This window comes from Corythoichthys intestinalis, chromosome 7 (assembly GCF_030265065.1).
Source record: "Corythoichthys intestinalis isolate RoL2023-P3 chromosome 7, ASM3026506v1, whole genome shotgun sequence".
NCBI classification, from domain to species: domain Eukaryota; kingdom Metazoa; phylum Chordata; class Actinopteri; order Syngnathiformes; family Syngnathidae; genus Corythoichthys; species Corythoichthys intestinalis.
In genome coordinates, this window is record NC_080401.1 from 6,028,670 (window position 1) to 6,052,660 (window position 23,991).

A 23,991-nucleotide genomic window follows, 5' to 3' on the forward strand; every position below is an offset into this window, starting at 1 on the left:
CCTTTCCCAGCTTTTGACAAATCAACAATACTTGATCGCAGGTCTTCAGACAGCTCTTTCGACCGATCCATGATGCACATCTGACAATGCGTCTCATCAAGACAGTTCTTACCAGGTGTGTGTTGCATAGTGATTGGGCACACACCTGACTTAAATTTTTTGGTAAAAATTGTTTTCAATTGCTCTCTTAATTCTCCATAGACAGAGGGTTCACTTACTTATTTTTCCCCTTTCTGTCCTTGTTTATATGCTATTCTAATTAGAATATAAAACCTACAAATGTTTGGGTGGTTTTAGTTAAAGCAGACACTGTGTTTTCATCTGTGTGATTTTGACAAAAATCAGATCACATTTCATGGGGATTTTATGCAGAAATGTGAGAAATTCCAAAAGGTTCAGATACTTTTTCATAACACTGTAGTTGGTGAAATCATGACCTGTGTGATCCTTCTGGTAACAAGCACACAAAACAGTAAGCCTGATTTCATCTACCTATTAAAGGTAAGTTAAATATACGTATATACACGATATATTTTCATTAAATATTCGTTTATTCAATATAAAACTGAGCCGCATGTGGGTTGCCGACCCCTGGCCTAGAGAATGACCCAACATGTTTTACTTTGGACTTGGCTTCTTGACCCAAAACTATGTTAGTGACCTTGCCAGATCTGCTTACCTCTTTATGGCAACCAGCTCACCAGTCTCGTTGCTCTTGCCCAAGAGTACACTTCCGTAGGTGCCATCCCCCAACTGTTTGAGCATTGTGTAGCGATTCATTTTCTACAGATGCCACTCCCCCCTTTCAAGAGGAGCCTCTGCAGTTCGCCACAGTGTAGCCCTCAGTCCTTGTAAAGCATCACAGCAGAATTATTTGTTTTGAGAGGCTATTAGCTATCAAATGATGTTAAAAATGCTGAAATGTAAGTTAGGGATATGTATTTTTACCTGTCTTTCTGTATAGTTCCCAAGAGATCTGAATGCCGCAGGCTGTTTTTGTTGGCTGGAGTTTGCTTGGATGCCTCACTCAGCTGAACGAAGATAAGCCGTTGGTGGCCAACACCAATCCCCAGTGAGAGGAAGTGGATTAAGTTGACATGTGGGCCAGAATGTGCGCCAGGAAATAACCTCAATATGGAATCTTGGTGTTTCAAGCCTAGCAACTGGAGAAAGTTATCTTTAGAGAATCTGTGACTGAAATAAATCACTAAATATCTATTTCCAACAAACACAGCAGTTATTATTCACAAGTGTGGTAGGAGTACCCCCGGCGGCACACTCTAGTGGTAAACAGAGAAACACTGAAGGAACTCTTTGCATCAGAAATGCGTTTTCCAGAAGCTGAACAATCTTTTGGAGTATGACGTCTTTAATAAACCGTGTCCCACAACTTAGAGCTGTTTATTTATGTTTGCGTCTCTAACATACATGGATATTAAAGCATAGATACTTACCGTAATTTTTAGACTATAAACCGCGACTTTTTCCCTTCATTTTGATGCCTGTGGCTTCTAGTCCAGTGTGGTTTATTTGTTCATTTATTTGGCTTAATAGGTAACACCTTATTTGACAGTAGCATCATAACACCGTCATAATTATAACATGACACTATCATGGGCATTACTGAATGCTTTTGTCATTAAGTGTCATCTGGCAAATTATGTCAACTCCATTTATGTCTAGCTTGGATCTTTTACATCCATTTGAAAGTGAGATAATTTGCCGGACAATACTAAATGCAAGGGTGAAAGTGGGCCAGAACGGTCAGGAACACAGTTCCGGTATAAGATTCAGGGCCAGAACGCAGTTCCGGTATAAGATTCAGGGCCAGAATGCTGTTCCGGTATAAGTGTTTGCTGTTTGCTGTTCCAGAAAACATGCACATTTTAACCAATCAGAGTTAACTACAGTGGGGCAAATAAGTATTTAGTCAACCACTAATTGTGCATGTTCTCCCACTTGAAAATATTAGAGAGGCCTATAATTGTCAACATGGGTAAACCTAAACCATGAGAGATAGAATGTGAAAAAAAAAACAGAAAATCACATTGTTTGATTTTTAAAGAATTTGCAAATCATGGTGGAAAATAAGTATTTGGTCAATACCGAAAGTTCATCTCAATACTTTGTTATGTACCCTTTGTTGGCAATAACGGAGGCCAAATGTTTTCTGTAACTCTTCACAAGCTTTTCACACATTGTTGCTGGTATTTTGGCCCATCCCTCCACTCAGATCTCCTCTAGAGCAGTGATGTTTTGGGGCTGTTGCTGGGCAACACGAACTTTCAACTCCCTCCACAGATTTTCTATGGGGTTGAGATCTGGAGACTGGCAAGGCCACTCCAGGACCTTGAAATGCTTCTTACGAAGCCACTCCTTTGCTGCCCTGGCTGTGTGTTTGGGATCATTGTCATGCTGAAAGACCCAGCCACGTCTCATCTACAATGCCCTTGCTGATGGAAGGAGATTTTCACTCAAAATCTCTTGATACATGGCCCCATTCATTCTTTCCTTTACACAGATCAGTCGTCCTGGTCCCTTTGCAGAAAAACAGCCCAAAAGATGAAACCAAAATAGAACTTTTTGGTAGAAACACAGGTTCTCGTGTTTGGAGGAGAAAGAATACTGAATTGCATCCGAAGAACACCATACCCACTGTGGAGCATGGGGGTGGAAACATCATGCTTTGACCATAACACATTCTTCCAGTCCTCTTCTGGATCATCCAAATGCTCTCTAGCAAACCACAGACGGGCCTGGACGTGTACTTTCTTCAGCAGGGGGACATGTCTGGCAGTACAGGATTTGAGTCCCTGGCGGCACATTGTGTTACTGATAGTAGCCTTTGTTACTGTGGTCCCAGCTCTCTGTAAGTCATTCACTAGGTCCCCCCCGTGTGGTTCTGGGATTTTTGCTCACCGTTCTTGTTATCATTTTGACGCCACGGGGTGAGATCTTGCATGGAGCCCCAGATCGAGGGAGATTATCAGTGGTCTTGTATGTCTTCCATTTTCTAATAATTGCTCCCACAGTTGATTTCTCTACACCAAGCGTTTTACCTATTGCAGATTCAGTCTTCCCAGCCTGGTGCAAGTCTACAATTTTGTCTCTGGTGTCCTTCGACAGCTCTTTGGTCTTAGCCATAGTGGAGTTTGGAGTGTGACTGACTGAGAGTGTGGACAGGTGTCTTTTATACCGATAATGAGTTAAAACAGGTGCCATTAATACAGGTAACGAGTGGAGCCTCGTTAGACCTTGTTAGAAGAAGTTAGACCTCTTTGACAGCCAAAAATCTTTGTAGGTGACCAAATACTTATTTTCCACTCTAATTAGGAAATAAATCATTTAAAAATCAAACAATGTGATTTTCTGTTTTTTTTCCCACATTCTGTCTCTCATGGTTGAGGTTTACCCAAGTTGACAATTTCAGGCCTCTCTAATCTTTTCAAGTAGGAGAACTTGCACAATTGGTGGTTGACTAAATACTTATTTGCCCCACTATAAAATGTCCAGAGTACAACACAGATGGGCAAAACTTTTTAGAATTTCTCTTTATTATTATTATTTTTTTGTTCTTCAATTTATTAAAATTTGGTTTATGTATTTATTTATTTTTTTGTATTTATAGATTTTATTTCAAATTATTTTTATTTTTTAATACTCATGGCATTTCTTTAATTTGTTGTTTTATTTTAAACAATACTTTTTTTTTTTTTTTTTACCCGAAACGGATCCTTCAACTAATTCCTTCATTTTATGTAAAAATCATTTATATATATTTTGTAGCCCTTCCCAAAATATGTGCGGGCAACACTAATTCTACAACTGGATGTGAAATTTTTTAACTCTCGGGCAACTTCTTATTTTATTTACATACAGTTCGTTTGCGTTCAGGTGGGTACAATTAATTAAAAATAATGGACTGTTTTCCTGTTGAGTATGCATTATCATTAATCAAGTGGGTGTTGTCCTTGTAGATGCTACAATATAATAATAATTGTTTTTGTTTTACCAAAAATAGAGACATGCCCTAGACTTTTCTTAAATGACGTATCCATAAACCTTGTGCGATTTAAAAAAAATGTTTTTTTAATGAAAACAACTAGAGCAAAGATAGGAGAGGGAAGAGATTCAGAGCCTCACCTGCATATCGAAAAATATATCTGTATATATTAGGGGTGTGACGGTACACACTAGTCAAGGTTCAGTACGTACCTCGGTTCGGAGGTCACAGTTCGGTGCGGGTTTCTTACAACAGGAAAAACCAAAAGGCTTTTTTCTCACAGCATTTGAATGTTTAAGTTAGTTAGTATTACACTCTTATATAGGTGAAATTTTACAAAATGTAAAAAGTGTGACTTGTTTTTTTTTTTTTTTGATTGGAAAATATTATATATTAATAAATTAATATAAACATAGCTGATGTGAAAGACGTTATAGAATGGATCATGTAATTACGTGTATTAAACTGGAAATTGGCAGCTAAAATAGTCATTTACCAAATGAATAATGTATACAATGTATTTCTAATTGGTTTAATGTTATTTTCATTGAAAAACAGTGCTTTTCTTTAAAAAATGAGGAAATTTCTAAGTGACCCCAAACTTTGGATGGTAGTGTACTTTTTTCCCCCTCATTTTGAATCTTGCGGCTCATTGTACAGTGCGGGTTATATTTTGATTTTTTGGGGGGTTGATAGGTAACACTTTACTTGACATTGGTGTCATAAGACTGCCATTAGATTGTCATAATTATGACATGACACTATCATGGGCATTAGTAAATGCTTATGACAGATTTCATTCGGTGTCATCTGAAAAATTACGTCTCCAACTCCATTTATGTCCAGCTCGGATCTTTTACATCCATTTAAAGTGAGATTACTATGAGACTCTTATGAGAGTCTTATGGCGCAACTGTCAAATAAAGTGTTACCAAATACCTTAACTAGTCATTAATGAAACAATTTGAACAGTAATTGAAGAAATAATTAGCACAGAACATATTTTGATATTTACATCTGCAGCGCTGCAATGCATGCTAGGAGGCATGTTGGACGACAACAGTGTTGACAGCAGTTGGCAGCAGAGGTTGATTGTCTCCCCCAAGGGAGCATTAATGGCCAAATGAAGCTTCTTGAGGCAATGAAGCTTTGCAGCCAATTGGTTCAAAACTTCATGGCGGTTCATTTGGTTTTATGACAGTCCTGTGATGTGGCTGTCAAATAAAGTGTTTCGGGTTAATATCTTTTGGTGTGAATATCCCATAATACACTAAGGACAGCTGTGGCTTACAGTCCAGTGCGGCTTATCTATGAACAACTGACGTTTCCGTGTAAAATTTGGTGGGAGGCGACTCATAGTTAGGTGCGCCTCATAGTCCGAAAATTGTGGTATATAAATTTAAGAGGGGGGTGAATCAGAATTTGAGCATGATGTTTAAATAATATCATATATGGATATGGGAAAAAATATATATGCACTTAAATAATGGTCCAAAATGCATTTGAAATTAAAAAAAAATATATATATATATATGGAGAACAAGTATTTGATACACTGCCAATGGGTTTTCCCATTGACTGTGTGTCAAATACTTGTTCTCCCCACTGTATATATATATTTAAAAAAACAACCATTCTAAATCATCACATGCAAGTGTATAGTGGTTAAAAGATTAATTACGAGCAAACTGTATTCAACAAACGTGATGCTGCCTGTACCTTGTGCAGTACTTCTCAAATAGTGGGGCGGCTTTTTTACCGTACTAGAGTAAAGTGTAATTGCACATCCACTCAGTGGGTGGCAGTGCTGCTCTCATTTTAAGCGTGTGCGCAATATTTTTGAACCAAACAAGACCACACAGCAAAGGGCACTGGAGATATGAAAAGCTAAAACAAGGAAATATGTATGTATGTATATGTAGCATTTGACTTTTGGCTTTGAGTTGTAGTTCAGTGGGAGACGAGGAAAGGTCGGTCTGTTTACTTAGTCTAAAAATGTTTGCACCGGGCAGCAGGATTTTTTTTTTTCAGCGAAAACGTGCCGAATATTGCCAACAATCCTTCTGCTTTGTCAGTGTTACATTAGTAAACCAGCAAGCACTGTCAGCATCATGTAAGGTGGCATACCAAGTTGCTCAATGCAAAATAACTCCACACCATAAGAAAGGAGTTGATACTGCCTCCAGCAAAAATAAAAACTGTCCCTCTGTCTGATGACATTGTCGTTTTTGTTCGATTAATTTGTTTTTTCGGTCTAATTGTTTGGCATATAATACTCGTGAGTTAATGTTGCTAATCAATTTGAATTTATTATTATTTGTTGATTTTAATAAATTTTGTTTTTCAGTATCAAACAGTCCAAAAATGTATCTTGAGTATATTTTTACAATAGGGATGTTTTGTTTTTATTTTTTACACTTTTGTAAGTTGATCCATATTACTTTTTTCTTTAATATTAAAAAGAACACAATGTTATGCAGAGGTGTACTTATAATAAGTAGAATTTGATATACCAATGATACTACAGTATATTTACACTGGTGGCAAAGAGTTGGGGGGCGCGGAACGTTTACGTCTTCCTAAGGGGGGCATAACAGAAAATAATTGAGAAGCATTGACCTAGTGGATTCGAAAGAAAGTAATTATGATGCTGTTTGAATATTATGCTGCATGCTTCGAAATAACAAACAAAGCACATACATTTTCTTTCCAGTAGGCGGCGGTGCTGTAAAGGCGAAGCACAGCAAAAGATGCCTCGATTTCCTTGGGTTGCCGTCGTCTTTCTAACCCGGAAGTCCTCGGAAGTCGTCGTTTTCAAGTGTTGCTTGCGCTTTTAAATTGTTATTTAAAAAAAAAAAAAAAAAAATGTGTGAAAACGGAGATATGTTGGATTGTATTTCAGTTCACAATTTTTCGGAGAGATTTATGGAGCAGACTGTTCATTTTCATGTCATGAAGCTCTCTGGTGCTTTTTTCCTCTGGGTTGGTTCGAGTCCACTTTTGTCTAACTTGGCGGTTTCAATGAGCAGCAGATATGTAAGTCACAAACTGTTTGTCAACAAGTACAATTACTTGGAACCACTTGTCTTTAGAAGAAAATGACGTCTTAGGGAGGAATCGTCACGAACAGTAGTTTCCCTTTAAATGTTGATTTATTAGTAAATGATCACGTAGCTGTTAATGATGTATGAACTATGAAGTGATAGTGTCTTTGTGGGCTTCGCAAAGTCGTTTGTGACCTAATAAACCTGTGTAGTGCGTTCCTATGTTGAACCCGTTGCCCACTCAGATGATAGTTTTAGGCCTGAACGTTATTATTTCTAACAGGTCCATTACAACTATGGGCCATCTCTGAAAGTCCTACGTATTTTCCTTATAGATAGATATATTTGTGGCTCTTTGCACAAAGACTATGGGGTGGAGTATAGGGCATAAATAAAAATGGCAAATTTGGAATGAAAATATCACTTTTATATGATGATCCAGCAGAAGTGGGTAGAGTAGCCAGTTTTACCCAAGTAAGGAGTAGTGTTACTTCTAAATAATTTTACTCAAGTAAAAGTAGTCATCCAATAATTTACTAAAGTAAAAGCAGGGGTGAAAGTGGTAAGAATTTCTTGCCGGAAGTCCCCGACGTGAAGGTCGCCACTGAGCCAGAAAAGTTTATTTATTTATTTAATTTGTATGTTTTTTTTTTTTTTTTTTTTTTTTTTTTTTTTTTTGGGGGGGGGGGGGGGGGGGTCAATACTACTGAAATGCAAAAAAAAAAAAAAATTAAAAAAAATTGGGGGGTCAGTTATTTCTATAACACATACAAAATGTGATTTTCATTCAAAATTGTATTTTTTCAATGATTTGCAAACTAAAACAAAAACAGCTATAACCCCAACCTCCATCACCTAATTTTTATTTTCCCTCACATACTAAATGCCAAATCTCAATTTTAACTACTTAAGAACATAGGATGTATATTAAAATTGAAGATACTGTAAACATTTACTTTTGTTGTGTTTTTTAAACATAAAGATATAAGTAACATACATTCAGAAAAATAAGTACAAATGACATATTATACAGAGTGAAATGGATTATATTTTGAAGAGCAAACTTTGACTTATCATAAGGAAATGAATAAGTAGCATAACATAAATGAATAAATATAAGTCCAAAGTGCACATTGACTGCTGAGATGTTTGAACCTCCCCATCAGAGCTAAAAAAAAAACTAAATATGATAAATAAGCCTCCTTAACTCTTTCCTTGCTCTTAAAGATTTGACCCATTTTCTGTTGCATTGATTGCCCTTTTGTTTTGTTTTTTTGCTGTTTCAGAAAACATGCACATTTGAACCAATCAGAGCTAACTATCTCTGGTGATCACATGTCAGTATGTCAGTCAATTGAACAGATAAATGAGTCCAGGCGTTTTGCTTTGCTGCGTGCATTCGCACATTGACATGACTCGTCATCGTCAGACTCAAATAACTGCAGCAGCTGGCGATACCTCCATGCCGTCCGTGGAATAAATAATAAATATCAGTGGAAACGGATTATGCTACACAAGCACTTTATTATGCTTGTCGTTAACACTTGTGTATGTAAATCTGATGTTGGTAGATTGTTTTCTTCTTGGAGATGAAATGCATGTGTGGCAGCTTTGTATTTTTTCTTTTACATAGCGTTTTGACAGTTGCCCAAATATTTTTGGAATCAAAGCACCATACCGGAACTGCGTTCCTGACCGTTCTGGCCCACTTCCACCCCTGAGTACAAGTACATAAGTGTTGAAAAGAACACTCAAGCAATGAGTAACGTTGTGAGTAACTGCTTAAAATGACTGATTTTAAAAAATGGTACAGTGGTACCTTGACATACAATCACTTCGACACACCACTGCCGTTTTCCCCCAAAATGGATGCATGGCGGATTTTCTTGTAAAGGAAATCAACATAGGTTACAAGAAGGTTAGTGCAGGTGGTGAAAAAGAGAAAAGAGCGAGGCTTGCCATTGCAATGAAGATGGAAATGATATAAAAATACCAGCGTGGTATGCGCGTCCGTGAACTGGCTCGAGAATGAATGAATGTCTACGATCTTGACAGTCTTCTTCCGACCTCCTTTCGCCAGTCTTCATAAGTTAAGGTGACAATTATTATTATTATAATCTCGCCAAAGAAATCGTCAGCTCTTTAAAAATTTATTTCAGAACTTGTGAAACACAACATGCCTAGTGACGCTAACTACAGAACATGAGAAGTGAAAGTAAAAAGTCCTCGCTCTCTCACGTTAGCCACGCGGTGCATTCAGGTACAACATGCAAAACACAACCGCCACATTACAACCCGATTCGAAGGTGAATATTATTATCGTGGTAACATCGCCAAAAAATCGCCAGCTTCGTCAGGATTTTAATCAATTATTTCAGAACTTGTGCAACACAACATGCCTACTGTCCGCCGCAGCTGAACAAAGTGAAAGTAAAAAGTCCCTCTCTCACTTTGTCAAGTTAGCCTCGCGGTGTGTTAGATACACCAGGCAAAACACATAAGCCACATTAGAACCCGATTCGTTACATTATTACAGGTATTACCGTATTGGCCCGAATATAAGACGGCCCTGATTATAAGACGACCCCTTCTTTTTCAAGACTGAAGTTTGAAAAAAAGACTTTTTAAACACCAAATTAATTTTTATACAGAAAATAATTACAGTACATTTGAAACAAATGACCATAACAATATATTTGAGAGAAAAGCATGTTATTTTGCCTCATTCAAATCTTAATTTGTGAACATTTAAATATGTAAACTAAAGTGCAATCACATTCCTAAATGAATGGCTTCTGGTTTTTGAAATATAAATAAACCAATCTATTGTGATAAAACAACAAAATTGCAATAACTGCATTAATCATCAAAGTGAGGTCTAACTAACTGTAGTCTTGAAGCAAATCTGAATAAGGAAAAACATTGCAATAAAATAATGCAAACTGATTAAACTTGAGAGTATCTGAGATCTGTCATGACAGAACATTACTCCACAAGTTCAGCATTTGCTTCAATGATATCTGGCGCCATCTAGCGTCGTGAATGGGTATAATGTCTTGACCCCGAATATAAGACGACTGCCACATTTTCAGTCTTATTTCAATGCAAAAAACATCTTCTATTCGGGCCAATACGGTATTATTACAGTGCCGTGCAAAAGTATTCGGCCTCCTTGAATCTTGCAACCTTTCGCCACATTTCAGGCTTCAAACATAAAGATATGAAATTTAATTTTTTTGTCAAGAATCAACAACTAGTGGGACACAATCGTGAAGTGGAACAACATTTATTGGATAATTTAAACTTTTTTAACAAATAAAAAACTGAAAAGTGGGGCGTGCAATATTATTCGGCCCCTTTACTTTCAGTGCAGCAAACTCACTCCAGAAGTTCAGTGAGGATCTCTGAATGATCCAATGTTGTCCTAAATGACCGATGATGATAAATAGAATCCACCTGTGTGTAATCAAGTCTCCGTATAAATGCACCTGCTCTGTGATAGTCTCAGGGTTCTGTTTAAAGTGCAGAGAGCATTATGAAAACCAAGGAACACACCAGGCAGGTCCGAGATACTGCTGTGGAGAAGTTTAAAGCCGGATTTGGATACGAAAAGATTTCCCAAGCTTTAAACATCTCAAGGAGCACTGTGCAAGCCATCATATTGAAATGGAAGGAGCATCAGACCACTGCAAATCTACCAAGACCCGGCCGTCCTTCCAAACTTTCTTCTCAAACAAGGAGAAAACTGATCAGAGATGCAGCCAAGAGGCCCATGATCACTCTGGATGAACTGCAGAGATCTACAGCTGAGGTGGGAGAGTCTGTCCATAGGACAACAATCAGTCGTACACTGCACAAATCTGGCCTTTATGGAAGAGTGGCAAGAAGAAAGCCATTTCTCAAAGAAATCCATAAAAAGTCTCGTTTAAAGTTTGCCACAAGCCACCTGGGAGACACACCAAACATGTGGAAGAAGGTGCTCTGGTCAGATGAAACCAAAATTGAACTTTTTGGCCACAATGCAAAACGATATGTTTGGCGTAAAAGCAACACAGCTCATCACCCTGAACACACCATCCCCACTGTCAAACATGGTGGTGGCAGCATCATGGTTTGGGCCTGCTTTTCTTCAGCAGGGACAGGGAAGATGGTTAAAATTTACGGGAAGATGGATGCAGCCAAATATAGGAACGTTCTGGAAGAAAACCTGTTGGTATCTGCACAAGACCTGAGACTGGGACGGAGATTTATCTTCCAACAGGACAATGATCCAAAACATAAAGCCAAATCTACAATGGAATGGTTCAAAAATAAACGTATCCAGGTGTTAGAATGGCCAAGTCAAAGTCCAGACCTGAATCCAATCGAGAATCTGTGGAAAGAGCTGAAGACTGCTGTTCACAAACACTCTCCATCCAACCTCACTGAGCTCGAGCTGTTTTGCAAGGAAGAATGGGCAAGAATGTCAGTCTCTCGATGTGCAAAACTGATAGAAATGTACCCCAAGCGACTTGCAGCTGTAATTGGTGCAAAAGGTGGCGCTACAAAGTATTAACGCAAGGGGGCCGAATAATATTGCACGCCCCACTTTTCAGTTTTTTATTTGTTAAAAAAGTTTAAATGATCCAATAAATTTTGTTCCACTTCACGATTGTGTCCCACTTGTTGTTGATTCTTGACAAAAAATTAAAATTTTATATCTTTATGTTTGAAGCCTGAAATGTGGCGAAAGGTTGCAAGGTTCAAGGGGGCCGAATACTTTTGCAAGGCACTGTATGATTGCTAATATTATATTCCGAGTTTTATTCATAATTTATTTGTTTTGCTCTGTGTAATTGCTATTCGCAATTGTACCGGCAGTATTTATTAAGCATTTAGTGTAGGTTTTCGAGCTGCGGAATTGTAATGGGAAAATTCTGCTCACCATACAACCATTTTGACTTAAAATCAAGGTCCTGGAACGAATTAACTTCATATGTAGCGGTACCATTGTATATTTTTTTCTTAGCACAACTTAATCTATATAAACTGTTATTATTATACTGTACTATAAAATATTACATGACTTATTAGGCTCCAAATTGTACACCAAAATCATGGAATTCAGTCGAGAAAAATGAAACATCACCTATCCGAAAAGCATGAGCGCTCTCTAGTGGAGAAAAAAACATTGTTACCGCTGATTGTTAGAATTGAGTCATGTAGTTATTTTTGCGACGTCTCATTGTTGAAACTGAGACAGCCACTGTCCGCATCTCTGGCGAAAATAAAAGTGACGAAAGTGTAGCCCAAAATAGCGGAGTAAGAGTAGTGTTTCTTCATCACAAATTTACTCAAGTAAAAGTAAAAAGTATTGCGTAGTAAAACTACTCTAAGAAGTACATTTGTCTCAAAAAGTTATTCAAGTAAATGTAATGCGCCTCTGTGATTCAGTGCAACTAAACCCTGTCTGTCTTCTTCTCTTCAGGACTCAATGCCATTATCTACATTAGTGATGGGGGACCCGTCAGATACTGCCCCAAATTCTTTGGCACAGAGATTAGGTATTGCTGTATTCTTTATTATTATTTATTAAACAGAAATGTTTATTTGAATCTATCTATTGTACAGTGTGTGTTTTGAAAAGCGCTTTGAAATAAAATAATTGTATTATCATTAGAGGTGTGCGAAATTTCCGATTCTTAGATTATTCACGATTCGGCCGTGGAAGATTCGAGAACGATTCACAAACATCCAAATTCCGATTATTGAAATATGTCAAGTAAAGCTGAAGCAAAACACACTCAGCGCGCCGCACGGTCTTCGGGACGCAATGAGGAACGGAGCGAGAGTAGCTTAACATCATCCTTGTCATTAGCCGGCCCCTCGGATAATACCAATGCTCAACTCATGGCTCTAGCTCAACTCATGCCGCGAGATAAAAAAACAACAACATACCTGACTGCTGCCGACAGCTGCTACAAGGTACGTCCACATGTTAAGGTAGATATTATATTTATATAGGACTAGATGCAAAATAGACTCAGTGGCGATAGCAGCACATGTGCAGAAAGCTAGATGCGGGCGTTAGTAAACGGCCGCCATCTTAAAGCAGTAGCGAACCTTCCAAGCAAACCTAATTAACTTTTTATCGGTAAAATATTAACTTGAATCTATCTTTAAAATAGTTTTAAAACTTTCACATGTCAAAAGTAGACAAAAGGAAAATTATGGAATAACGGGCAATTATAACAACTTTAACGGTTGATTCACAACATTAAATTAATTGAATGGAGTTTAAAGCTGCTGATACAGAATGGGGATTTGAGTATATTATTTATTGTTTTTAACTGTTAACTTGATACTGAAATAGTCTTTTATTTAAGCCTGCGAGCCTTTTTTTTTTTTTTTTTAGTTTTTATAATTAATGTACAAAACATTAGCAGCTAATAGCGGGGGGGGGGGGGAAGAGATTTCTAATCGAATCGTAGCCTCTGAATCGTAATCGAATCGTTAGGTGCCCAAAGATTCCCACCTCTAATTATCATTATTAATTACTATTGACTAGGTCAGGGGTCAGCAACCCCCGGCAGCTACATGCAGGCTCAATTTTAAAAATAGAAAGTGAACATTTGATGAAAATGTATTGTAGCAACAAAGGAATTTAGCTTCCATTTGGTAAGCAGAACAAGTCAGGCTTGCTTACAGAGCTGCGTTCAGACACGTTTTTTCCCCAATGCTTGACGGGTTGCCATACCAAGTCAATGTAATCGCGATTTGAAGCGCAACAAACGGTGTCACGAAGCAATGTAGCCAATTCGACGAGATAGGTTTGTACCACAGAAAAGATTGGACCGAAAATGTTAGGCAAATTGCTGTAGTTTTAACATCTAAGTCTATACCACATAATAGGGCTGCAGCAATCGATTATTTTAGTAATCGATTGATCTATCAACTAGTTGGTTTGAATAATCAAGTAATCGGATTTGGAGGGTTTAATGCGTTGCAGGATAAATTTTAGAAGATGTAACACAAAGGCTTGCTAAGATTGCACTTTCAAAAAGCATTAAATGTGGATAAAAAATAAAATTCCAGAGTTTTTCTTCAAACTATGCAGAATTGTACTTTTATTTAATAAAAAAATTAATCAATGTGCCTAGCCTCCAACGGTATTTAAAAAAAAAAGAAAAAGAAAAAAAAGATTATATAAGTTCAACAAAAGAACAGTTGGCTAACTTGTGTAGCAAACTTCTGCTTGCTTATATGCTACAAAATGCTAACGTTTTTTTTTTTTTTTAACGCTCTTAACAAACGCAAACAAAGACTTATGTTGGTCTTAACAGGGAGATTCAGCCATGTGAAGTGAGTCATCTCATATTCACTGTTGCCACAAGAGGGCAGTGTATCCCACCAAATCAATAAAACCTTACGTATACACTTTCAAAATAAATCATTACAACGGCACTCGCATTAAACAAATTGTCGAAGCAGCAAAATTTGATTTGAAGCTTTTTTTCTATCAGATTACTCTAGTTAATCGATTAATTGTTGCAGCACTATCACATACAGTGTAAATATTAAGAAAAAATAGCTGGTAAATGCCCTCTATGGAGTATAATAATTATGAATTTCTTGTTTTGCAGCAAAGAAGACCAAAAAGCAGGTGTTTCTTAGTTACAGCCTTCCAATGGCTGACTCCAGCCTGTCTCTGCTAGTGGAAAACAGAATAAAAAAGGAACTTGAGCTTCATCCAGGGAAGTTTTGATTTTTTTTTTTTCTTCAATTTTTTTCTTCAATTTTTTTAAAAATTTTGTTTTGTTTTTTATGAAACTGACATGGACATCATGAATACCAGTGTAATATTGTGATATGGTAACATACATTATTGTGATATTTTGTATCCCAGTGCATTGTTGTTGACATGTTTCCGCCAATAATCTATAATAAAATTTTTGAATTACAGAATTTCTAGAAAATTAGGATTATTTTAAGTATTTTATTTTTGGGGGTTTGTGACCTCCAAATGTGCAGGTGCAAATTCGTGTCATGTGTGTTTATAAAGGAACCAATAAGTTGCTAAATTTTCCTATGAAAAGGTGTCTCTGTTAAGAAAGGCACTCATTTATTTACAATATTGTTGAAATAATATGTTGCTGTAGAAAAGACACTGTATTTGTTACCAGAAATGTTGCACTGAAATGAAATCATAGTCTGTGAGGAAGAAAATACTCTTTATTAATTTTGAAAACTTGTGTCAGTGAAAGAGGGGGGGAAAATGTTTTTCCAGTTAGAAATTGAACATACCAGAATTGGAAGACTTTTTGTAACCCTTCAAAAAAAAAATCCACATACAAAATACAAAACCATAGTTTCTAACACTTGATTAAATTTATTGTCCTGATTCAAACTCTTAAAAAAAGGCACCTAAAAGAATTTTTTTTAAAAAAAAAGACAGTCTGGACTAGACAATTGTGATTATGCCAAGTATTGTAAAATAAATTATGTATAATGTAATCAAAATTTTACTATTGATTTGAAGGTGAGCTAATCGTGCCTTTGATAGTTTATGACCTATAATTGATCAATTTGTAGCAGAAAATCAGAAAAGTGAAGTAAAACCCAAGAATTTTGAAGCTCAAATGTACTCCAATTCTGGAATGACTCTTATTTTTCGTTTTCATAGTTGTATCATGGAAAATCGTAAATATCATGAGATTATTATCATGAGTCTTGTATGAGGTGCTCAAGATGTTCCAATCCCTTATCATGATGCAGCAGGTTGTTCTATTTTTCGTTGCAATAACATCCATCACACACAGTCACATCCAGTGTTCTTTTTATTGACACAATAAGTTAAGTGATTTTATTATCAAAACATGTAAGCCTATGGCTTTTTGTACAAATGCATCATTAAAAAATAAGACTTAGAAAACTTTTGGTGGCTGGGTCGTGTTGTTTTTTTTTTCAGTTTAACTGTTGAAAATTCAAATACAGGGTGTTCAAAATACAATACATGCTAAAGATGTACATGGAAGATGTTGGATTCCTACAAATCTGTCCTTAGTTGTGGGACATTTTTTGTAAGTAATGTGCTTGTATACTATGATAACTATGGTGAATGAGTGTATCACATCATTATTGGTGCGATGGTACCTGAACACACCTTATATGCAGTACTAAGGGATTCCAATATGAATAAAACACTAATCACTGAGAACCCTGTTCTAGGCAAACTGCTCTATGATCACTAATATATATTGTAATTGTGCTTTTTGACTAATATGGAACAATATGAAAGAAAAAAATCTGTCGAGTTAGGTTTTTATGCTGTCTGAAACTAAAATTGGCTGGCAGATTCCAAAATTGCTGTCAGTTTTATTCTAGAACGTCGTTTTTTTGTCCACAGCTAACTTACTTTCTACGTTGTTACTACATGCACTCAGTAGCTATATCCTTGGTGAGGGAAAAAAAATTGTTAAATGTGGCAGTCATACCTGTTACTTTTATATTTCAAAATTTTCATGGTGAATATTTGATTTTTTTTTTTTTTTTTTTAAGCACATCGTTAAGAGTATTCTTAATGTTTTTAAAGGGATCCACGGATAGCAAGACTTGTAGTTCTTTGTAGATAAACGTTATTATGAGTTAACTCATAATATTGAAACCCCTTTATACAATTTGTAAAATTAGTTGAACTTGTAGGTCGTCATTGTTGTTGACGTCGCAGGATCGTGATGTCACATGGTTACGCTGCCGGGCTTCAAGAGTATTACTAGCGACATAAACATGTCATCTGTTCAACCCTTTCAATTTGAACCCGAGAGGAACATTAATGAGCATGACAGCACTGTTGATACTTCACAAAACGAGCAGCAAGAGCAAAATGAACAGGAAAGACGGGATAAGACGAGAGTATGACAAAACTGGAATATGCTACACCTGTGAAAAGTTCTAAAAGAGTCGAATTTGGTAAATGGTGTTACACTTGTATAGCCCCTTTCCACCTTTTAAGGCCCTTAAAGCGCTTTACACTGTCTCCTCATCTACCTACTGGTGACGCAGCAAAATTTGACACCCAAATTACTACCGTGCGCTTTCAGCTTGGTTTGTTTAGATGCATACAGAGAGAACATACTAAAGATGCCTGAAGAAATTACTTAAATGTAGTAATATCAAATAAGGGTGGTTTAAATATGCTACGTGACTAATGTGGTCAACAGATCAACAATCTGCTTTAAAGCCACCATAAGAAAACATAATGCTTAAAAATATGATTGGGAAATACATGCAAAAGGATTTTGAGGCAATGAACATGTAATGAAAGACTCAATAAAAACACAATTAGTAAGTACTCGACGGTTTTAACCGATGTGCGCATGTGTTGGACGTCTCGCTGTGTAGAAGGAATTGCAGAAGACCGGTAATGTTCGTCTAGTGAGTGACAAACTATGTTATCATCCAGAGCGTCCATTGCACGCACAAAATATGGCTCCCTCCGTAGGTCAAAACTTGTACTAAATATAATAGATTTTTAAATCAATGGCAATATTTGATGTGTTTCGAATAACATATTTTAGCAAAAGAGAACTGTTGTGGCCTATTAGATCCTACAAGTTTCCCATTAAGAAAAGTAGGATCCTACAGTTCAAAAACATGACGTGATGAAGAACAACTGAGATCAGTTTTGGATTCTGCACCCAAATACTAAGTAGATACAGCTGTCAGACCTAACTCAACAAAAATCGTTGTTCTCCAGTGTTATCATAGGAACAGATTTACATCATTACAACAGTACAGAACACAGAGTGTGAAACATACAGAAGGATATTTGCTAGTGATGGACGTAATTCTAGTGGCAAAATTGGGTAGCATGACAAAATGTCCGAAATGACTGATAAAGCCATTGCAAACGTTGAGACGCATCATAAGACCTATATAAGATCACGTCAACGTCCATTCAACTCTCATGACTGTTTCACATTATCGGCAGTCTGATGGTGACACATACAGTGCACCAAGGTTTCCGGTTGCACATACACTACAACCATCATACACCTTCACCGACAGCTCTAATGTTCATTCTAAAATCAGCGTCTATGCTTCCTTCCCCTTAGAGGATAAAGTGCCGACGTGGACCACTAATAAGAAAAATAACATGTAAAACTTTGTGCCCGTTCATGCTTAACAGTGATAGTGGTTGAGCCAATCCCTGCATATGCAATGTGTTGGCTGAAATAGACGCTTGATTGTGTTCTAGTGCAAAATAAACTATTAGAAAATAGCAACTAAAACACTGAGTACATATAGATAGCTGCTCTATTTGCCTTCATCAGCTCCTTTGACCTGGGAAAGACTCATAAGAGTCAACAGTAGTGCACCACAGGAGACCTCTGATGAATGCAAGTCAGGTAATAACATTGGTATGAAAATGTTTGGGTGCCCCTGACAATGTCCATTATTTTAATGTATAAATCATTGGGTGTTTGATTAAAAAACTTCGTTTTGATGGACGGAGTAACATTTCAGAAATTAAACTAGGCGTGTTGAACTAAGGGAAGCTGTGCAACATGCATTAAAACAAAATTTAATAGGTGAAAAAAATTGTTTTTTGTTGACTTGAATACCTGTAACTTATTAGCACTGGTGAAATGGAGACCAGAATTGGCATGCGAGCTTATCAGGCCTCCCTAAACCTTATTGAAAGATGCATGCAATCATGAGAAAATTCTTTGAATGACAACATAGGAGCATCAAAAAATCTCTCAAATGACCGGAATGAAAAGATCACGGTTTAAGTGAGGCTAAAAAAAACAGCTGCCAGTTTCCACTGTGAGGGATATACAACCCCTAGCAAAAAGTATGGGATCACCAGTCTCGGACAAGCACTCACTCAGACATTTTATCATGTAGAACAAACTCGGATTAAAAGTTAGCAAAAATAATGAATTACTTCAAAAGGGCAACTCTTTAGCATTCAGAAACACTAAAAGAAATGAATAAAAAACATTGAGGTGGTCAGTAAATGTTACTTTTTTTAAAGCAAGTGCAGGGAAATATATACGGAATCACTTCATTCTGAGGAAAAAAATATGGAATCATGAGAAACAAAATAACAATCAAAACATATCTCTAGTATTTAGTAGCACCACCTATGCTTTTAGGACAGCTTGCAGTCTCTGAGGCATGGACTTGATGAGTTTTCTTCATTAATTTGGTGCCAACTCTCTTTGATTGCAGTTGCCAGATCATCCTTGCAGGTTGGAGCCTTGTTGTAGACCATTTTTCTCAAATTATTATTATTATTTATTTATTTTCAATTTTTGAGCTATTTTGGGCTATTTGGGCTATTTGCAGGCCATGACATTGACTGGATGAGTTTTTCTCCAAGGAATGCGTTAACAGTTTTAGCTCTGCGACATGATGCATTGTCATCTTGGAAAATGACAAACATATTTTTAATTGAAGAGATAAGAAAGTGGTCTAAAATTTCAATGTAAACTTGTGCATTTATTGAAGATTTAACCACAGCCATCTCTACAGTGCATTTGCCTGACATGCAGCCCTATATCATCAAGGACTGAGGGAATTTTGATGTTTTCCTCAGGCAGTCCTCTTTGTAAATCTCACTGGAACAGCACCAAACAAAAGTTCCAGCATCATCACCTTGTCAAGAGTCAAGAATCTGCATTGGACAAGGTGTCAAAGGTCAAGAATCTGTATTTTTATCTTAGTTTGTTCTACATGATAAAATGTCTGAGTGAGTGCTCGTCCGAGACTGGTGATTCCATACTTTTTGCGAGGGGTCAGAAATGGAAGACCACTCACACAATTCTTAGTAAGGCCAGCAGTGGCAGGGCAAAAAAAATATCAGATGGCGTTGCAGAATACGTTGTGAATGGTCATAGACAAACCACAGACCACCACCGAAAAACCACAACATCATTTTGCTTCAGACGATATAATTGCTCAACAATTCAGCTCACTTTGCACAAGGAGAAGCCGTACGGGAGAGTGATTTGTCAAAAACCTTTTCTGCACACATGCCACAAACACCGGTAGAGGGATAAAAAAAGAACATTTGAATAAGATAGCTTCCTTCATTTTGGAAAAGTGTAAAGTGGACTGATGAAACAAAGAGTTATTTGTGGTGCGGTATGGTGATGAAAAGAACACTGCATTCTAAGAAAACCACTTGCTAAGCAGAGTAAAATTTGATGGTGGACCCATCATTCTGCTGTGGCTAATCCTGGTATTATCAGCAATGAATAATGTTATAACAAAGTCACAACGTTGAAGTAACATGGGGGCTACATATTTAAAGAAAGACCCCTAACATTGCTCAAAATCTACTGTAGTATTTATACAAAGGAGTAAGTGCAATGTTCTAGAAGGGCCATACACTTCACAAGGCCGTAGGCAGAGTTTGACTGTTGGGGCAGGGAGGGCACAACATGTTGATGACCCCGAAACACAGTGTCAGCAATAAAATCAATGACTGTTTTTTGTTTCCCATCATTCTTGATGGGAATTCTAAATCAGGCTGCTTAGGACAGCTAAACTTTTCACCAAGATCGAATCCATTGAATATGGTACGCCCGCCGGCAGAGGCGTCGCGTCCCATTAGGCAAACCAGGCAATTGCCTAGGGCGCCCGGCCAGCAGGGGCCCCCAGAGGCCCAACAGATTTAGCACACACAGATTTACTCCCTACACTTGTCGCTGCGACAAGTGTAGGGAGTGTTTCAATACCATGGAATCATTTCGCAGATTATCTAACCATTCTGTTATCAATCCCAATCAGCACTAACCATGTCACATAGATTATACATGTTTAAGAAAGTCCAATCAGCTATTAATACCACATGATTGTTTAAAGACTGATTCACCAAGTCCTCTCTGGAAAGTCCTTATCGAGTTGTTTTACGTTGATTTTCACAGGCCACCTCATTATTCATGTGACTACTTAAACAAATGGGGATTTTTCCCAAAAAAAGTATTAATGGGCCTATCGTATTCCTCGTCGAATACTCTATAAGAAGAATATAACATATATGCATCTAAAATAATCCTAAACTATTTTATTAGCAAATTTAGTACTCATTTTGTCGGTAGTCCACCAATCACTGGTTTTTAGGGAATAATTTGAATTTGGTGGGTCGTAGGGCCAATCTGACTACTGATTTCGCACAAAGGTATAAATACCTCCGCATCCGATGGTGGTATTTTTGTGTTGCTAGTCTTTCTTCTATTGCTCCAAGTCCAACTGTCCCGATTACTTGCACACGCTCGAAGGGCCCCATGTTGCTTGTTGCCTGGGGCCCCCGGGGACCCTTGCTACGCCTCTGCCCGCCGGTGTCGTGCCAATGTAGTTACCCCCGTCAAAAATTGTATCCCCTGGGCAGAGCCACTATAGTGCATTCAGGGAAGGCGGAGCCACTGCGCTGCATTGATTTGCTTCATTTCCGTGTTTTTGTGATGTAGTTATCTACGAGGTTTTAAAACATGGCCCATCCATAAAAAAAAAAAAAAAAAAAAAAAAAAAAAAGCTTTTATTTCTGTCGTATAACGTAACGTGTATTGAATGTAAAAAAAAGTAACGTTTTACTGTTTGACTTGTAGGATAACCTACAACTGTTATTACTGTTATTCATGTCCTGTATGGAGTTTGTCCAGTTTAATAAACGTTGATGTCCAAAATATATAACTGTGGTTCTTTTCCGGCTTCAAATAATTGTTTAAGTTAACATAACTCATAACTAATGTGTGTGCATGCGCTCCCGCGGCCAGAGGATACAATTTTTGACGGGGGTAACTACAGTGGCAAGACAGCGGTGATGGCTCAGTTGTACAAAAAGAGTCTTTGGTGGGGCAAATTGAAACTCCACTCACCATTTTGGCGGTGCTATCTGGTGTTTCATGGTCCATATTTACAATCCTTGGTTCTTGCTCTGTAGTTGTTGTCGCTTTTGAAAGCTTAGGTTTGAAAAAATTACGTGTATCCATCTTGCTTCTTCGGTCATCGGGTGGTTTTGGCTAAGCAAAGCAAATGACGTTTAAGGTGCTAGTCACATGATCTGATAAAAAAATCATTTTGACCCAATATATATATATATATATATATATTTGTTCATTTCATTCGTTTTTGTTGTTTGTTTTATTGCTTTACGACTTTTATAGACAATATTTTACCGGAAAACTTTTAATTTTTAAATCATATATTGGAAAGTCAATTGCAAGCTATGAAACTTTTTGGCCACCAGGAGGGCCTGGCCTCCGCGAATGCGCAAGGCCTAAATATTGTTGAAAATTTGTGGGATGATCTAAAGCGGCTGTCCATGCTTGCCGATCATCAAATTCAACTGAAGTGGAGATGTTTTGTAAGGAGGAATGGTCCAAAATAATTCTATTCAGAAACATTTTATAAGTCCAAATAAACAACTAGAAGTTGTTTGTATGGCAACAGATAGATCTACTGAATATTTTTTCTGTTGGGGAGCCCAAATTACAAATACACATGTATAATTTTGTTTTGATGCACATTGTGCTCTTCTGTTAGACCATAAAAATCGCTTTCACTTCTGAAATATTACTCTGTCCATCAGTTGTAGAAACAAAGTTGCTGATCCAAACACCCCGTGATTTACAAAAGGAATATTTGAAATTGTCAGGGGTGCCCAAACTTTATCACACCACTTTACATTTTGGCAATTCTTGAATTGATCATTTTCCTACAAATTAGAAAGTTACTCTCGTCAGTATTCCAACCTCACTTTGTGTAAAGATCATCTGGTTTATAACGAGTAGTTGTTCCCTTCAAAATAGTTAAATTACAAATTAAAATGGCCTTGAATTAATTGCAGAGCAACTCATTGCAGTTATGCTCAAACCCCATTGGCCATTGCATGGTTGCCAATCACCTCACCACCAGTCGCCAAGGAGTATGAGGCAGGTACCGCTGCCAGAGCGGTGGCTGCTGCAACAGTAGCGCCGCCCGTGGCGGACATGTGAAGGGGCGTGTCGTGCACGCGGGAATAGTCCCTGTCGCTCTTGGCGAGAAGAAGGTGCTGCTCGCCCGGATGGAGCAATGTTTGCCTGGTGAACGTCTCTCCGTCGGCCAGGGTCTCGGGCAGTGGCTGACCCCGCGGCTCGGGGAGCAGTAGCAGGCAAATGATGCACAGCAGCGTGCAGCATGCGAAGATCACATGATGCAGGAAGTAGCCCTTCTGGTTGTGGAGTTCCATGATGGGCGCAGTGAGCATCCCAAAGCCAGCGCTAGCCAACACCAGGCCTAGACCCCCGCCCCTGAACATTGAAAAAAGGGTTAACCAAACATATCCTTCCAAACCATTTTATTTTCATGATTATCCTCACTAAGGTCAACCCTGGTTTAATGAAATGAACCGTAAAAGTAATAAGGCGCTCGTACAGATCACTTTTATCCATATGACAATGACATACCGTACGCATGCTATTTTTAGACCGTGACGTCGCATCGTAAAGCGGAAGTAAAGCCGAAGTGGGACATTATAGACCCGCCCTCGCATAGAAACAATGTTATTTGTGCTATTCTCCGGTAATCTTTCAAAAACTAAAATGCCGATCACACATTGCTTTTTTGGAACTTGTAGAAACGACTCTAGATATTACGACATATGAAGGAAGTTTTCTTCATACGTTTCCCGAAACCAAAAACTCGGCAAGAAAAAATGTGAAAACTGAATCAACTTGCGCGGACTTTAACACCAGCTCGGTGAATCCATTCACATTTCATATGCAGTAAACATTTTGTTGGGTTGACATGGTCTTTCAGAGGACAAAGAGGAAAGCCATTTTTATATTTTTAACTTATTCTTTAGCATGACGTTGTGCCGTACTGCTTCTGTCTGACAATGAATGACCTGAAAAGAATTACAATGGTATCTGACTGCCACTGTTACCGTTTCTGTTGTAAAAAAAAAAAAAAAAA

General features: G+C 37.6%; 3 protein-coding genes across 7 annotated transcripts in view; 1 reads left to right on the forward strand and 2 right to left on the reverse strand.

Moving 5' to 3' along the window:
• Window positions 1-7,126, reverse strand: part of LOC130918685 (serine/threonine-protein kinase MAK-like) — a 37,008-nt gene extending 29,882 nt beyond the window's left edge. For 4 of the 5 annotated variants that reach the window (XR_009063809.1, XR_009063810.1, XM_057840603.1 and 1 more), the window contains exons 1-3: window positions 6,704-7,126; window positions 949-1,163; window positions 680-848 (exon numbers count right to left, since the gene is read on the reverse strand). Coding sequence is in view for 2 of the 5 variants with exons in the window: in XM_057840603.1 (XP_057696586.1) it covers window positions 680-780 (101 nt within the window). In the remaining 3 variants the exon portion in view is untranslated. Of the gene's footprint in view, window positions 1-679; window positions 849-948; window positions 1,164-6,703 lie in introns of those variants that run through there. The other variant, XR_009063811.1, reaches the window with a different exon arrangement.
• On the forward strand, window positions 6,759-16,247 carry psmg4 (proteasome (prosome, macropain) assembly chaperone 4). Its single transcript, XM_057840608.1, has 3 exons — window positions 6,759-7,039; window positions 12,515-12,590; window positions 14,670-16,247. Exons 1-3 carry the CDS (start codon window positions 6,869-6,871, stop codon window positions 14,789-14,791), a joined length of 369 nt encoding a protein of 122 aa, XP_057696591.1. The 5' UTR covers window positions 6,759-6,868; the 3' UTR covers window positions 14,792-16,247.
• LOC130918686 (solute carrier family 22 member 23) overlaps window positions 15,799-23,991 on the reverse strand; it is a 43,707-nt gene continuing 35,514 nt past the window's right edge. Inside the window, exon 10 of the mRNA XM_057840605.1 lies at window positions 15,799-23,327. Within this exon, the coding sequence (XP_057696588.1) occupies window positions 22,907-23,327 (421 nt within the window). The 3' untranslated portion in view covers window positions 15,799-22,906. The remainder of the gene's footprint in view (window positions 23,328-23,991) is intronic.